This window comes from Dermacentor silvarum, unplaced genomic scaffold (genome assembly GCF_013339745.2).
Source record: "Dermacentor silvarum isolate Dsil-2018 unplaced genomic scaffold, BIME_Dsil_1.4 Seq14572, whole genome shotgun sequence".
In the NCBI taxonomy this organism is placed as follows: Eukaryota; Metazoa; Arthropoda; class Arachnida; order Ixodida; family Ixodidae; genus Dermacentor; species Dermacentor silvarum.
Genome location: NW_023605749.1, coordinates 41,705 through 59,706, shown reverse-complemented (window position 1 = coordinate 59,706; position 18,002 = coordinate 41,705). Strand labels below are relative to the sequence as shown.

At 43.8% G+C, this 18,002-nt stretch overlaps 1 protein-coding gene across 1 annotated transcript in view; it reads right to left on the bottom strand.

The window, feature by feature from the left end:
- Window positions 1-13,582: 13,582 nt before the first annotated feature.
- The window catches only part of LOC119434645 (isocitrate dehydrogenase [NADP] cytoplasmic), a 39,184-nt gene continuing 34,764 nt past the window's right edge, over window positions 13,583-18,002 (bottom strand). The window contains exons 3-5 of the mRNA XM_037701744.2: window positions 16,282-16,376; window positions 14,502-14,661; window positions 13,583-13,721 (exon numbers count right to left, since the gene is read on the bottom strand). Coding sequence (XP_037557672.2) covers window positions 13,698-13,721; window positions 14,502-14,661; window positions 16,282-16,376 — 279 coding nt within the window. The 3' untranslated portion in view covers window positions 13,583-13,697. The remainder of the gene's footprint in view (window positions 13,722-14,501; window positions 14,662-16,281; window positions 16,377-18,002) is intronic.

The following is an 18,002-nucleotide window of genomic DNA, read 5'->3' as shown; positions in this document are numbered from 1 at the left end:
GAGGCACGCCGTAGTGTGGGACTCCGGATTAATTTTGACCACCAGGAGATATTTAACGCCTCCAATGCACGGGACACAGGCGTTTTTGTATTCTCATATCTATTGTCTCTTTTTGTGGTTCTGGGAGAGTAGCACACATTGCTAATATCGCTTTGCATTTATAACTAGCACCTCAAACCAAGGAGAACAGACACCCGATTTACTAAAGTTAAAAAGACAAGATGGCACGGAAGAACGTGCTGGACATTGCGCTCAGGACTTTGCACAGTTGTGAAATTCACCGAAGGGAAGCAAAGCAGTGTAATTTTATGTGTGAATCTGCATCATTGGATAAAGTGCAAATACATATGCTGATGTTTCCACAAAATGATCATAATGATCTTAATCAGAATAAAAACAGCCTTTTCCTCTAGTAAAGCCTTTGCTACCTATGCAGAGTTTATCACCAGCCTCTCGATTATGTTGTCTTGCACGATCAGTGAAACGCGATGCCTGTGTGTGCACAGCTATAAGTCATTGTATCAACGCTACTGTTCTTACACTGTTTCTACACAATACTGCCACACATCAATCAGGGCCAGACAAATTCTGGGGTTTTACATGCCATAGCCATGATATGATGTTGAGACACGTCACAGTGGGGGACCTACGATTATTTTGATCACCTGTGGTCCTTTAGTGCCACCCAACGCATGGTACATGGTCCTTTTTGCATTCCGTCCCCTTCGACATGTGGCCATGCCGCTGCGGGGATTTGATTCCGGGGCCTCTGGCTTAGCAGAGGAACGCCACTACTCCACCACAGGGGTTAATCAGAATCACAACAAGCATGCCAGATGTACCAAGATAAATACAAAATAAAATGTAATCTTGTGTGAACGGTCATCTAAATAAGAACCAATAGGTTTCACATCATTCATGTTCCTGGGCAACAAAACAGACGTCGCCACTTTTTACACATGGTAAATCAACTTGCTTTGTCGGTAGACAATGTCTCACCTAAACCAATATTCTGCATATCACAGTCATATGAATTTGCTCAGAAGACTTAAGATTTATTATTATGCCCCTATGAGCACTGACTATGGACCGTTTGCAACTGACCAGTGCATGTGACCAAGAGAAACATTTTACAGCAGTGTTCTCACTCAATCCTACAAACGAATTTTCTGCAATCAAGAATTTTAGTTTGGGATTGCTGGTCTTGGGTGATCGTATTTTGTTGTCTCCTCCAGAGTAGAGAATGCTGTCTATCTTTAAAATGTGTCCTTTTTCTACATCTTGTATCTGTGTATATTCCAGTGCCTCTGTCATCTGAATTTTATGCAAGCATTATGATATCGCCTTTGTACAGCCCAAAGTGTCGTCGTTCACAATGCTGGGTGTTCCTTGTTATCGTAATGATGTTTACACGTACTTCACTGGCCTGCGTCTCTTGCGTTCCTTTTTGCCTGCGACGTGCACGCAAACAATGGGAGTGTAGTGTATTGACCACAGCCTTTAGCATTAATTGTGCGCTTTATTCAGAATGGCATGAGACAAACAAGATGGAAAGTGGGTTGCAGATATTGCTCTGCAGTGGCACAGCTGTAAGCTCCGTGGTAACAAGGACAGAAAGGTGATAACAGCGTCGGTGGGTGCCACTGGCATTTAGCTTTCCCTTTGGTTGCCACTTTTTGTTTGAAAACAAACCTTTGGCTTCAAAGGCTTTGTGGAACAATTGTCTCTAAAGGCACACTAAAATAAAATAAGTATAGCTGTGTTACTAAATCACCCTTCTACAATACCGAGAAAGCCACTCATACCATGAAAGGAGACTTCATCAGTCGGAAAAGATGCAAGATCGAAAGACGGGTCGTGATACCACCTTGGAGTTCACGCACCAGTTCGCCATGACATGAATTTTATTGGTGTCTTCTGGGGCCTAGTTCTATCGGTAAAGATGGACTACATTGCACTTTACAAGAACCAATACCTGAATTTAGAAATTCTTGTGAATGTTCACAGCTTCAAAATGGGCCACATATGGGAAATACCTACTTTCAAATACGCGACATCACACTGGCGATCCAGCATTGTGATTCCAAAAATGGAAGTTTGACGTTCGGTTTCTTCTAGTAACAAGTCTCTTACCACCAAGCTACCGAGAATAGTATTTTGAAAGAACACTACGAGTCTAAACTGAATTAGCGTTCCCTTAATATTTCACAGGTTCTATGCCTTTCTGAAAAGTGTCGCGCATTTAAAACACAAACTGAAAACTATCAACCTTACCTATGCGATCTTCCAGAGCTTGGTTGTCATGCTTAGACGGGCATGCCCATCTTCCAGCTCCTTCACATGTGATGCCATCTTGCCCCGATCACTGGTTGACCTGGCTGTGGTCTCTTCCAGTTCACTCTGTAATCAAAAACAATTGTGCATAAATGAAATGGAGGTCACGTGGAACTGAGGATTATAAAAATTAGCAGCCACGCTTGAAAAGGACGGAGAGCTGAGCTAGTTATATCTGATTTATCATAACCAAGCGACACAGCACAGGTAATAGTTGTGTATTTGTCTTCGCATACTAAGCAGCATTTCTTGGCGTTTTTGCACTGATAGTATGAGGCACGCATCCCTTCGGCAACCACTGCACATCAGCCATTGTTGCTATCCCTGATTGAACAAATGTTGCTTGCATAAGACACTGAATTATTCATAGTGTGTTACGTAACAAAATAGTGCGAAATTTCAGGGCAGTTTTCGAATGTTGCGGATACAGCCTACATCAGGTATACATAATGGGTCTCAGGAAGGCAAGAAACATTGCACATGATCAGGCTACACGACAACTTAAACTAGCAGTTTTTCATCAAACTAGACTGCCACAGGAACTGTCCTCTTCCTGTTAGCTCAATCGTATCTATATCTGGAGTTGCTTCGACCTCACACTATGAGTTACCAACTATTGTCATTAAAAGCTAGCTCTTCTTGCATTATGTGCCTTTGCCACTGAAGTTCAGGAGTTCACCAGTGAAATTCTGCAGCGATGTCCACTTTATCTATGCACTTCAATGGCCCACTGCTCTCCATTGGCCATTGCACTTATCAGATCTTTTGTCACCCACTTTCATCTGCAATGGTCACCAAAATCCCCCACGGATCCAGCACATGCTCAGTGACAACCAATTTCTCTGGCGGTTTTCCAATACTTTTTTGCCACTTTCCGAGCCCAAACATGAGCCACTCGTGTGAAGCAAGAGTTGATAACACCCATGCATGTGCCGTGGCACATGACTACCAGGCACCATGACCCAGCACGCAAAAGTATGCGCTCAAGCCACAGTAGTTGCTCTTTCTAAAAGCACACCAGAGCAGTGATGTACTCGTGGCTCACACAGTGCAATGTCAGCCTTTTGCTCCTTACTGAATGCTTCTCCAAAAGATGATACATAGATTCGGTTAGACAAGTAAACTAGTATCCAACAATAAATAACAGGTAAATAAAGCCGCAGAGTCAATTTCCAAACACTGCACCACAATAACTTCATGCAAAAACCAGAAGTTGGCTTTACTGAAATACAATATTTTCAGTGGCAAAAATAACCCCTATGTAATTAAGGCAAACAATGCTGTTCTGTGATTGCGTGTGCATAGAAACGATAACAGAGCATCAGTCCACGAGTAGCTGTGGATAAGCTCAGTTCACTCTCAGCAAGGCAGCACAATAGCCTGAGCAAGCTAGATAGGAGAAGGTTAAGATAGAAGCAAAGGGAACTCGCCTGCAGCCGACAAGATTCTTGCTGCAACTTGGCGTTGGTCTCCTGCAGCTCAACCATGTGCGGCTCCGTGTAGCAGCTAACACAAACCGGCGGGGCCTGCGAGCTCCTCAGGAGTGGCTTCTCTCTGTTCGAGTAGAAGCTAACCAAAGCGTCCAACTCATGCGTCTTCATGCCAAGCTCGAAGCGTAGTTCCCCGACCTCGCATTCCACAGAGTCAAGCCTGGCGCGGAAGTCAGATTTCTCGGCCAGGGCTTTGGAGAGGTCTTCCTTGAGGTTGTTGCACTCCTCTTGAAGCTTGGACACCTCACACTGCGGCACCAGTCACGTAGCGAGAACTTATTAGTAAGGAAAAAACTAGCTTTCTCACTCTGAGCAAACAGATAAGGAAACTATACTCCATTTCATACATAGCAGGCAGCGCTACGAAAACATCTCACAGATCCCATTTAGGACCAACAAAGTGTGTCACAGGTGAAAGAAAGGTGCGTCATGTAATTCCACGGTTAGGTCGTACACCTTTAAGGCGCAAAATATGACAATTGTTTCGTGGAAGGCATAGCAGATGTGAACCTACTTCGGACCAAATGAGCGGTGCGACACGTATCTGTGACTAATGGCCACAGCGCATCACTTGCGGTCATAACCAAAACAGTGTGCAACATACTGGAAGCACAAAAGTGAACAAATAATGAGCGATTTGCTGTAACCTCACATTTAAAGGTTGTAGTTCTACAGTCGAATCTTGATAATTAGAACTTTAAGGCGCTCCTAAAATTTATTTTAAAAATTGGGTTTGAAATAAAGGAAGCGCTTTGAATGAAGGACTTTTGCGCAGCGCTGCTTTAAGCGGCGCATTTTAAAAGTATGGCTTCACTGCAGTGTGAAACTTGCAGTTTTGAAGCTACACTTCTAGTTAAAATTTTTGCTGCTGTAAAGCTGCACCTCAAGGCGAAATTCACATATAGCCCCAACATCTTTTCAAAAACAAACCTCATGTGGAACAGGGTAATACAGAAATATGCTTAGAAACACTACTTTACTTGCCTCAGCCTGCAGCGAGATATTTTTCCTGATGACCGCTTCGTAGTCTTCTCTGATGCGTTTTAAACGGAATGGAGTTGTTCCTGCAGGAGCTGGTTTTGTGCTGAAGTCCTACAAGAAAAAAGCAATAATGCACTTGTAAATGGCCGCAGTCGCTTGTATGTTAGGTGACCAATGTTGCAGGAACAGACAATTTAAAATTACACGTGCTGTTATACACTCCCCCCCCCCCCCTAAAAAGTGCGCACGCTCTCGATGTTTGTGAAGGCCACTGCCAAATGATTCTCCAACGAAACCTGAGCAATTGAAAATGATAGTTAAAGCTAGGTGTAGAAACGTTCTGCCTTTGAAGAAGCGTATGTGGTCTGAGATGTGCCTGACTGTTTACAATAGAGCCATATTCACAAGTATTGGAAAAAAGAAATCTTACTAACCAGGAAAGTGTACGACCTAAGGTCACTAAAGAATTAGGAAGACGTAAATTTAGTGAACACCTACGTAATGCAAAGTGTTGCACAAATTGTTGCAGCATGACTTGCTAATCCACGCCCAGATAGTGGGATCTGAGCTGCATGAGACATGCATTTTCATTCTTGCGGCTTCAGCGAGCTTACGCTCCTCGAATTCAGCCTGAGTCAACAGCTTCTTCACACGGGGCCACTTTGGCAGAAAGATTTAACGTGCCTACTCCGCAAGAATCATTGTGGCTCGATGTGACTGACACGCGTCTAGATGGTGGGGCTCGATCGGCTCGAGGCGCGCCTTGTTGTTTTCTGCGTAGCGTTTTAAGACAGCGACAGGAAACAGAGCTCGCGGACGACGCTGAAATACGATGCCGCCAAAGAGAAACATGACACTGACTTCGCGCCACCTGTGGCAGTGAACGGCGTGTTTAGGTTAGCGCCTAATAAAAGCGTTCATGGCAATGCGGTGTGCTTCCAGCGGCACTACACCACAAGTGCTATAAAACAGATAAGTGAAGACGCTTATCGCAATGGATTTGGCGGTGATAGCTGTGAATTCAATGTGTATAAATATCCCGTAAGGATATTTGCTGGTGGCGGAAGAGGGAACTGAGCGCGTGCTGGTATTTTCATGTGACACGGGCGGGTAAAGGCCGTTTCACATGGTGCGATTTTGCACTGCGATTATCGCACCGGAAGTGCGATTTCCGTCGCATGCGACGAAAATCGCAGTCGCAGGGCCGGTTCTGCGATTTTCGGCTGCGACCAACCGGTTGGTCGCAGCGTCGCAACGTCGCAGCAATCGCTGCGATTTTTCCGTCGAAATTGCGCCGAGAGGTATTTCGCGGTCTGTTTTGGAAAATGGCGGCGGTCGCTCAACGCAACGTTTATAGATACTTTTTGTCTATAAATATTGGATCAAGAAGCCTCGAACAGTGCAACTAATTGAGTGGAGCCTTGGATTGCGCAATCGGTACGTAACATAAGCACCGACACGCGAACTGTGCAGATAAAAACTCGTAGGTGAGATTCGGTTCTGTGATTTCTATGAGTTTGTTGACACGCTACGTTGCTAATCTGGCGACGCTGTTTTTTAGGTTGGCTTCGGGTGCTGATATAATTTTGCGCGATTTTCCGTTATTCACACGCGCTGCGAGTTGGTAAATACTACGAGGTGTCCCTCACGGGAAGGCATGGCCTTCGGATGTCGTCCCAATTTTCTGGTTCTGGAGACAACTCGCGATATACGAAAACGCCACAGTTTTATCGCAGTATGCTTTTACGTACGGAACAATTTAAAGAATATGCAACTACGGACAAATGCTGTGGTCAATAGGTCACGCTATACGCGCGACCATTTAGTTGCAGTCGGTTGGTTAGGGCTTTCATGCGCATTTTTCCCCAATGAATTATCTCATTTCAAGGTTCTGTTACTTCCACTGCGAGACGCAAAGCGAACGTGCAAACTGGATATCGTAATGAATGTTCTACAATAGCATATTTCACACTTTGACTGGGAATAAGCAGTATTGCCAATTTGTTTTCGAAGCAATATTTAAAGTTTTTTTTCTCATTTTTCTGATGCATCATTTTTCTCCTGAATAAAAAACCAATAAACCTTCAGTGTGTTGCAGACTTTGTATCCTTACTGCATCTGTATTAACCGTGACATTAAAAGGTAATTGCACATTTCGCTTACTTCAGTGCATCGAATTACTTGTGTTTTTGCTGGTTGTAACATATCGCAGTACTCTAAGAAACTACTTAGCCATAAACATCCTTGCCTTTTCTTGCTTCTCTGTCTCTACTTCCTGTAAAACAGATGCAATAATGCGAAAAGCAGGCAGACATCTGGTTTTATAAGTAGTAGATAACACATTAAACAAAAGCAGATCAAAATTGTGCAGTGAAGTCAGCCAGTTGCATTCCTTCGTGTGAATGATAGTATCTTTTCAAGTGTGTGTGGGTGTTGCATGTGTACAGCTCATAAAGTGTGCAGACTCATCACGAGGCGTAGGTATTGCCTATCAAGATGGAGGCAATGTTGCTAATTAGTCTGCACTTACATGTATTACTGCATAAACTCGTCGTAACCATATCCCAACATTACTCAATCGAGCTTGCTCGTCATATTCACCAAAATTCCACTTATCCGAGCTTGTTCTGACTCATATTCAAAAAAATTATACTCGGCCGAGCTTGATCTGACTCATATTCACAAAGATTCTACTCAGGCCAGCTTGCACCAAGTCATATTCACCAAATATCTACTTAGCCAAGCTTGCTCTGACTTATATTCATCAAAATTCTACTCAGGTGAGCTTGCACTGAGTTATTCACCAAAAATCTACTTGCCGAGCTTGCTTTGACTCATATTCACTAAAATTATACTTGGATCAGCTTTCCCTGACTACCACATGACAATATTCACTAAACGTTTACTGAACTGAGCTTGCTGTTACTCGTATTCACTAAAATTCTACTCAGTCAGGCTCAAACGAACTCAGACTCACGGTTAGTTCGAAGTCTTAGTGAGCCGACCTTTGAATGAGTTCACCGTGCTATGTATACATTACATTATGTGACCTGTGCGGTGAATAAGCAAACATTGTCTATGAGTACGTGTTTCATCGGCTGAAATAAGGACAACTGTAAACACTGCAGTTAGTTTTCTAGAGTTTAACTGACCGTTGCGTGAAAGCTTCGCCTCATGTCGATGCAAGCAAGTGCATTGGATCTGCATCATATTTTTTGCCAATCCTGCTGGCTGTCCTAGCCATTACTGGATGGCCACATTTTGTACATTTCAACAGAAACTTGAATAAATGATTGTGGCGCAATATATTAAAAAAAATATGCTTGCATCACTGCACGTATAACAATCAGAACATGATACAAACACATGCACATAAGATGCACACAAATGATGAATACATAAACAGACGGAATCAGCTAGCCACCACCTATTGAAAAAAGAAGAAAGCGCAGGCCAATGCTGCAATGGGACTACGTATAACCATTCCCCTTGCTAGGTACATGGGTTATAGGAGAAACACAAGTGGAACCTAGCAGTTACCTCGAGGTAGCAGCTATGGACGTTTTTGCATTCGCAGCTGATCACTCAACCACTCAAGTGTGTGCACTTGTACTTAGGCACCCTTCTTATTGTCTGTATCTCAAAAATTTAATGTGGCTCCTCAAAATTTTGAGAATGTTTGGATTCTGAGGCTTGCAAAGGTAAATATTTTTATTCCATTTTCGTTCAAGGTGAAGGCTCATACAAAAGATTAGAGATATTGTCAGTGTCCCCTCACTTTCTCTCAGAACATAAGTAGTCTGTTATTGAGATTCTAGCAGCTTTTCAACAGCAAGAAAGGGAATCAGCTTCCCCTGTTTTCAGCATTGGGTTAATGCAGGCAATTCAGGGAGGCATAAAGTTTTGCTAATACAATCGGTTCGGGAATACCAGATTAGACTGTACCTTGACACTTTCCTTGCTCTTTCTTATTTTAGTGAAATAACCTAGTTTGAAATGGCTCCAGTTAGCATGCTCTGACGTTGGTCTAATATAGGTTAAGTACATGACTAGCTTAAAATACTGGGATGCTGGCTTTCATTTCCAGGAAAGGAATCATAGCACCTGCTCCAGTTGCATGTTTTTGGTTATCAGAGGTATTCAGCCTCACTTTAAGAATAACGTGCTGAAGCAGGTAGAAGCACACGCATGCCATTAGCGGATAGTTTCGATAGCTTCTTACCTTACACTTGCCACCATGAATACAAAATTTTAGCGTTCGATTTTGTTATTAAACAAACAAACGTACTCCTAACAAAGTATTTTAATGTTAGCCGTGTGGCTACGCGGCTGCGATATGTACTGCAGCATATTAACTTAAGCTTCTTGATACAGATTCACAGCACACTAACAGCGAAAGAAACAGGACGAGAAAATAGACGACGCCCATGTCTGCCAGTATAATACGATACTACGTACACAAGTGACTGCAGCTCCTAAAACAATGTGGTGTCGGCTTTTACGCCTTTAGAAACATTCAGAGAGCACTTGTATGAATAATTACAGCACAGGCGCCGAGACGGACGAGCCAGGCTGGCGCTAAGATAAACGTTCACAACACAAATGCCATTGCACGTTCAGTAATTGCACACAGATCATTTGCGGCTTTGTTCAGGGGCAGACGTGAGCTTTTGGGTTGATGCTTGCTGCTAAGTTTGGTGCAAGAATATTGCTAGGAGCAGGAACCGCTAATGCGCAATCACGAGCAATACACACACATCCGTTTTTCAGAAGCTGACGTTATCACGGATAGCGCGAGGGTCTCTGCGTTGACATGACGACTTCGCTGCAGCCGAATTCCGAATACTGCATATGCGATGACAACAGCTATAGGGGCTTGTTGATAGGTGCTCTTGTAATTTGTTTATCGCAGGAAGAACGACGCGGGCATAAAACACACACGAGACAACACACAACGCCGAACGACCACCTGCGAACAGCTGTTTACGTCCGCCATTTCTCCTCGTATTGAACTTCACAAACTGCTGTTGCGCACTACAAAACAAATTAAACTTTGAAGCGTTTTTAAATTACAAAAGGCACGTATTATTTGTTCCTAATAAAGAGAGGTAAATTATATTATAACGCGCACGGCTTTTTCAATACATTAAACGAATTTATGCGAAGTGTGCGAAAAAATCTGGCAGCAAGCAACCCTGGGCGTCGCATAATCGCATTGTTGACATCGCACCATGTGAAACGCCCATTGCGAATTTCGCATCTCCGAAAATCGCAGCTTCGAAAATCGCAGTGCAAAATCGCACCATGTGAAACAGCTTAATGCAGGAAAGCCACAGTGCCAGGCACCTATGGCCATCGCAAACGTTGGAGCCGGGAGATGGTATGAAAGGGTAACACATTAACCATTGTCTACGGTATAGTATGGTTAAATTAATCAAATAATAGGGCTATACGTGTCAAAACACGATCTGATCTGGCGCAACCGTTATTTGTCGCCAGTGGGAGAAAACTCACAGCCTCAGCATGACAGATGCGTTGCCCTACCATTTATGCTATGGCGACGTAGTCGCCTTAGCACTCCCTCCAGTCATCTTTTTGTCCACTTTCAATTTCTTTTTTCTGATTTCCTATTTCAATAAAGCTAACTGAATTCTGGAGTTTTACGGACAAAAACCACGATTTGATTATGAGGCACGCCATAGTGGGGGACTAAGGATTCATTTTGACCGCCTAGGGTTCTTTAACGTGCCCCCAATGTGCGGGGCACAGGCGTTTTTGCATTTCGCCCCATCGAAATGCGGCCGCCACGGCCAAGATTTGATCCTGCGACCTCGTGCTTATCAGCGCAACATACAGCATTGTTCACTGTTAAACCTGCTTTCTTTTCTCCATCGGCTAAGCAAAATAGTCGACTTCCGTGTATTTTACCTAGACGGAACCGACAAAATTGATTGAATTCTCCGGTTGGTCAAATTATGTGAGACACAGAAAAACTTCAAAACACGCCGCAGATTCATTTGCAAGTATTCGCCCGATTCTAACACGTCCCTGAATCAAACGGGCGCCCACTTTCTATGTGTCCAAAGTAGCGAACTAACACAAATGACATTAAAGCTCCAAGCGCAGCAGAAATCTAACCGAAGTTTTTAGCAATAAAAATTGGTGTTTCACAATCTCAACCGGTTTCCTAAAATAAGCTTTTCCGCCGAACATTTATGCTATGCGGTAAAGCATACAAACTCCGTGAAGGCGGTTTTCCTTTCTTAACCGATTAAAACGCACAGGCTGTTTTCAGCCCATTTTCTTGAAAAAAAGAAGGGAAAGCGCGCATTAGAGTCGGGTAAATACCGCAATCAGACATTGTGACCTACAGTTACTGCTTGCGTCGAAAATAGCGTTTTCGACGGGAGATTTGTGTTCAACGCATTCACTGTCCCTAAACTCCGCAAGACAAACTCTGCCACTAAAGAGGACGATATTTGGGTCAATATATGGGGCAGGCGCATACGTGCTGACGGGTTAAGTTGAAATTATCCGGCGAAGGCCAAATTTAGGAACAAAATAACGAAAGTTTGGGACCATAGAAATGCATGGGTGCCAGCTGGAACCTTCGGTCAGGATCGCATTATTTAAAAATATTTAAATAACCAGAGGGAACGTAATTCAACTGTGTCACTGATTATAAGTGTGACGGCAAAAGTTTTCGAAGCAATACAGAAACAAAATGAGTAATGCAGTTTTCTTTTAGATCTTGAGGCGGAATTCTACATCACAACCGGTGAATTTTGCTTGCAGTCTACCATTTAGTGTTTTTGACAATCTAGCTATGTAGCCGTTTCATCTCTTACGCTACAACCAGTTATTTCATCAGTGCAACCGGTTCTTTTATGTGTATCTACGGCACACAAGTCCTTCAGTAATTGTTTTTTATTTTTTGCGCAACTTTTCTTAATGGTAACCATTTTTCCAGCACTTTTGTAAAACCAGTCATACAGCAGCAATTCTTTCTTGGAGTTTGTTTGCAACCTAGATCTAATGTTGTTGAGAGTCTGTTCATGCATTTGACCTGTGAATTAGTGACCTTGTGTTTAAAACTGATCATTTGTCATTGATAGCTGTTTTCTTGCACTAGTCAGTGGAGGCATTGTACCTAATTAAACTTAGCATAAATATTTCAAACCCACAGAACACAGTGCACGATGCGCGATCTTATCACACTTCGACTATATGCGGAACCTAGGCTTCCTTTGGCACAAGCTGCATGCTGATTGATGAAAGAAAACTTTTTGGATGCCAGCCCAGTGACGGTTTTGGTTTGGCGCACTGTACGGCACAAGATTGGGCAATATATTTAAACCTCTCCTTAGTTCGAACTGCGTTTATTCTGATAAATTTCCCGTCTCCTTGGGGTTCGAATTGATGAGATTTTACTGTACAGCTCAACATATTTTGATATTTAAACAGCAGATTGAGCACTAAAGATACAGCTTCCACTGATGCCCAGAATGGCTTGCATGTTGGCTGGTGAATTGCACAAACATACGACCATCGACATCGCCCTACCATGTCAGGGTCCCTGAGCTGCTGCTCTCGACCGTGTGGATTTCGACGGCAATGGTCTTGCGCTCCTCGATCTGCCGTGGTTGCTTAGTGGTTATGGTGTTGGGATGCTAAGCACGAGGTCGCGGGATCAAACCCCGGCCCCGGCGCCGCATTTCGGTGGAGGCGAAATGCGAAAACACCCGTGTACTTATATTTAGGTGCACGTTAAAGAACCCCAGGTGGTCCAAATTACTCCGGAGTTCCCAATTATGGCGTGCCTCATAATCAGATCATGGTTTGGGCGCGTAAAACTTCATAATTTATTATAATATTATTGCGCTCCTCAACTTCTTGCTCTTGCACACAACAAGAAGCTTTCTCTGCACCCAGCTCTATAGCGAAAGAGAAGAGAGCCTAGGCGCTGAACAGACATAGCCAGAACCAACGCTAAACGGAGCGTAAAAGTGGCTATTGTTCGTGATGACCTTGCAATTACAGAGCAAATCCACCGCTGTCCAACTTTTGTAGATGCGGCAGCCAATTATGTTTGATCATTTTCATGACGTCACGATGCAGGAGAGCTACGTGCAATATGGCGTCGTTAGCGATGATGAGGCACCGAGAGTGTTTCGATTTTTGGGTCCACTAAACCACGTTACTTCATGTAGTTGTTAGAACGTATCTCAGTTTTCAGTCTTGGAAGTTGTCTTGATGCAGTCAAAAGTTGCAACTGTGTTGCCTTGCAACTATGCGCATGTGCTTGCTCAGAGTGTTTTCACCCACAGTTGTTTTCCCAGTGCCAAATTGCTTTGTCTCGTCATCACTCGGGCACTGCATACAGATTCGCCGAAAGAACGCGGCGGTCACCAGATCTCCAGGAAAGTAAAGTTGACTAACAAGGCAACCCTTAACATCTGGGGTTGGATTTTTCCACAGCTAAGGTGCTCTTTTGTCAATTCCAATGTAATGAGCTCATCAACAAGCTCGTCAGCAATCTCCTCTGGTCACACGAAAATTCCCTAGAATATGCATTTGAAGGTTAAAGAGGGGAAACGAGCGAGGAATTGTCCTTGCCTTCACACGTGAAGTCATGCTGTCAAAGCGGCTGTCATAGGCACGATTCTCCAGGCGGCGATGCTGAGCGGCCTCGAGTCGGTTCTTGGCCGCCAGGGCATCCTCCACACGCCTTTGCGAGACATTGGTGCGCAGCGTGTTTTGGCGCTCCATGCCTGCCATCTGTGTCAACTGCTGCTGCTGCTGCTCGCGAATTCGCAGGGCAGGAACCTCGCGGATGCGCTCAGTCTGTTGCCGAAGCTGTCGTTCAGACTCCTCCTTCGTAGGCTTCTTGAGTTAAACCCACGCCTGCTTCATGTTCTGAAGAGGAGCAAAATAAGATCACTTCTAGAAACTTCGCAAGTGAGCACAGTGTATTCATCAACAGAGCCACATTGAAATTTCCGCCCCAGTTCGCTGCGACCTTGTGACGTCGCTGCGACAAATTTTGACAACGTCTGCACGAGCCTAGTCATTTTTTTATTGGTAGAGAAGGACTACGTTGTATTCTAAGGCAACCATAGACTGAACTTGGCAAGTTGAGAGCATTTCTACGCTACAACAGCCGGGATACGAGAAAGTACTTTCAAATCGCTGACATCACACTGATGCACCGGTGCGGAAGTTTGGCGCAGAATTCACATAACTGAAGCAAAGCAAAATGACAGAAAGGAGAGCAAATTGATGAGTATTCACAGATTTGTCTGACCAGTGTGACAGAGCGCTGAAAGAAAAGAAAATAATAAGGATGAGGCATACCCTGTCCATTTATTTTGTCTTTCTTTTTTCATGTTATGTCACGCTGTCCAGGCAAAGCTACAAGCGAACTGAAGTTTACCCTTCATTTCCTTTTGTAATAAGCAACCCCCTAACCAAAAAATTTATAAGCTCTGAAAGAATACTCGATCAACAAACTGAGAGGGTGTTTTCATTTAGTAGCCATTAAAAGTAGCCTCCGTGGCAACCCCAAAAAATGCAGTGAAGTAATCGCAGCGATAACCTAGTCCAGCCACCGTACCTCGTATTAAAATGTTCCCGGATTCACAAAGAAACCATCACTTCAAAACTAGGGCAGCGCTGCAACTGTGACGTGGGACTCACCGAGATCTCCTGCTGGAGCTTCTTGGCACTGCGTTCCGCATCCTCCTTGAGCCTGATCATGCGGGGCTGCGGGTTGACCGTTTTGTGCAGTTGGTTACCGCTATCTTCCGGCTCTTGAATGCACTTACGCTGCTGCTGCGCCACCTTGTTCACGGCCGCACTATAAATGGGTGACAAAGACCAAGAACCAATCACAAAATGCCGTCATCACTATCAGCTAATGTTTGGCGGAAACACACTGCTGGCAAATCTTGTCCATGACGAGAATGGGAACTCTTATGGTAGACTGAGGAGTCCAACAAGCTCACGCAGGCACAGCTATTTTTGCGCAGTGAAGTGGTGTGGCTGTATTAAATTAGTTTAGAAAAACAAGAAACAAAATCGATGTTAATCTTTATATCGTATTTAGCCAAATCTAACGCGCACATTTTTGTTCGGGAAATTAAGTGTGTAAGTCACCTGCGCATAACAATAGGATAGGAAACCAAACCACGTTTGCGGCACTGCCAACAGCGGTGCTGTCACATCCGTCACAAGATGGCGATAGGGCACGTTTTCGTGAACGTTGCTGTGTATTCATTTTGTACTCAACTATGACCTATAGCGGCATTCTTGGGCAATCAGAGTAATCAGCACCACTAGGCATCAGATGCATCGGCGTATACGGTTGCCAGCGTTTCTGGCACTGCCAAGCTGACTATCTGCACACAGAGCCAGGAACGCTGTCAGCCGCATGCTTCAACAGCTCCGGTGCAGATTCACGCAAAATCTAGCGAAGATGATTGAAGTTAATTGCTCGAGAATACTACCCCTGTGTGCTTAGTATCTGTGGCCAATGAAGCACAAATGGCGACGGCAACAGCTACTTTCATCATGAGACCTCATTTTTTTTTAATTCGCTTCCCTGAAGGTAAATTCCGCACGTCTCGTTCTTTCTGATTGCTAATGTGTGGGTATGCTATATTTTTGTTTTATAAATCGAGGGCACGTTACACTCAGTTGAACCTTTATTTTCTCGGTACCTTTGAGAAATGGGAGCTCATTAGATTCAAGGGCCCATTATAATCAAGGTAAATACGCTAATCGAGTCTCTACAATTAACTCTTGATACCATCATCCTCATTTCCGGTGTACAAAAACACCTCTTGTAAGTCACACTGACATTGTGATATACGATATACGTATAAAGAAACTAAAGCAGGCATAACCCTGACAGCTGCCAATCTATTGTAGTCTAAGTGTTGTAGCCCTAGCTAGTGGTGTAGGACTATGGCTAGAAAAAAACTCGTGGGAGCCACAGAGTCCACATATGGGGTGGTGGTTTTATGGGCAAGCGTTACAGATATCAGCGCAGGAGTCAAATTAGAGGAGTCACTGTGGCTTATTGCATGGCCACGGCACATTTCTTCATAGGCACTAGTGCAAATAAGCCTGTCTGCAGGGTATCCGGTGCTAGGTATATTGAAGGGAGGCTTTTGCTGAACGGGCCTTATTAATACCAATGAGAAACCTTTTTCCTATGAAGTTTACCATATTATTAATTGAATATGGTGAGATGTTACATGGCCTGTGAAGCCTTCATTGAAATAATGTCCCTTTGGCAGAAAGATGTTAGGTAACAAAAAATTGCTTTCATGGGTTCAAATGCCATAATGGGATTTCAGAGTAGTGTGCTTGCGCTACTACAATGCTGAATATATTGCTTTAGAGCTGAAAGAATAAGACAGAGCATATCAATTCCACAAGCACTAACTGCTGACGCAAACGTGCCGCATCTAACCTTTTAGTGTTTCGCTGGCTTGAGAGGATGGCAGCGAGGTCATCACGTTCTTTCCTGAGAGCAGCTGCCTCAAGCTCAAGATCACTTTTGGATGCCTGTGTAAAAAAAAAACAGACAAAAAATGCTGTGAAATAATTGAAACTGATAAAGCAAGGCTTCATTTGCTAGCTCATGCTTCAGTGCGCAATGAGGGCCACGAGCTTTGCAGGCTATTTGCAATTCTGGATGGTATCTTAAGAGCTTGAAAGCACGAATACAACATTTAAAAATAGTTAGTCTCTTGTGTTTGCATGAACATAACGCGATATTGAATATATAACATGAGATGGAGTTTCGGTGGCTCTGACAATAAAATGCAGTTGACATCACAAACTTCAATATACTGAAATTCTCGATATAACAATGTATTTACTTTTTTATAACATTTGCCTAGAACGCCATATATTTTCAACCTCAATACAGGTAAACCTGTATAAGAACGAGTAAGTAAAATCAGAACCTTGCTTAATATCAAAATTTCATTATATTGAAATTCGATATTTGAAAACGGAAGGAGCCGCAAAATTTTCCGAAATATCGTGAACTCTGTAAAAGTAAATTTGAATGAGAAAAAAAAACACTTTGTTCAATTTGAGAGGGCGTCGAAATATATGGTTTCATGCCATGTCAACGATATCTTCACATCGGCGGTACGAATCAAAACTATAGCCACGCTTTCCGTCCACTCCGCCCCTGTGGCTGATAGTGTCGCCTGCAGTGCAAGGAGCGTATGCTTCGGCTCCCTCTCGCTTCGGCGAGTCTCCAAAGCTTGAGATAACATGAACTACCAGCGCTAAACGTGCAGGAAGGCAGCGCACGATGCCCTGCTATCTAAGCTTGCTCAGTCTTTGCACACGTGGCAGATTACCTCAAAAACAGGGCACCCGGGCTGCACACTGAGAGCCCGCAGCCATGGCCACGTTAGAAAAGTATACGCATGTCAACCTCGTACAGCATTGTACCGGCGATGTGAAAATGTCATCGGTGATGGAAGCGACATTTCACTTTTTGGAGCAGGCCAGGTAAAACGTCAAACTATTCCAATCTGTATTTATTCCAAATCGGCCATTATCCCTCCGTGATAGGTCAAAATGGCTCCAGCTCTGCCATTATGGGCGGCTGCCCTGCCCATATAAGCACAGCTGGAGCCGTTCTGACCTATCACGCAGGGCTAATGGCCGATTTGGAATAGAAATGAGCGTAGATTGCACTGGAGGCGCGGATGATGGGCACCCAACTAGTCCTGGCTTTTGGGCACTACCAAGTCATCCCCAGCATTTTCCGGAATTTTAATTACTGATCGATTATCGATTAGCTTTTGATTGGCTATCGATTGGGTATTGCAAGGTATTGACCACGTATTTGGGCTGGCTAAGCACTACCAATTTGCAATATTTTCAATAGAATCAGGCCAACACTTGACTTCCGTCAACCAAAAGAACAGGCTGGCTTCAGGAAGGGATATTCTACGGTCGATCATATCGATGTCATCAATCCGGTAATCGCGAAATCTGCGGTGTACAATCAACCTCTCTATATGGCTTTCATATAGTATGAAAAGGCATTTTGATCCATTAGAGATACAAGCAGTCATAGAGGCATTGCGTAATCAAGGAGTGCATGAGGCATACCTGAATATATATATATATATATATATTTTTTTGTGCACTCGGCAGCAGTAG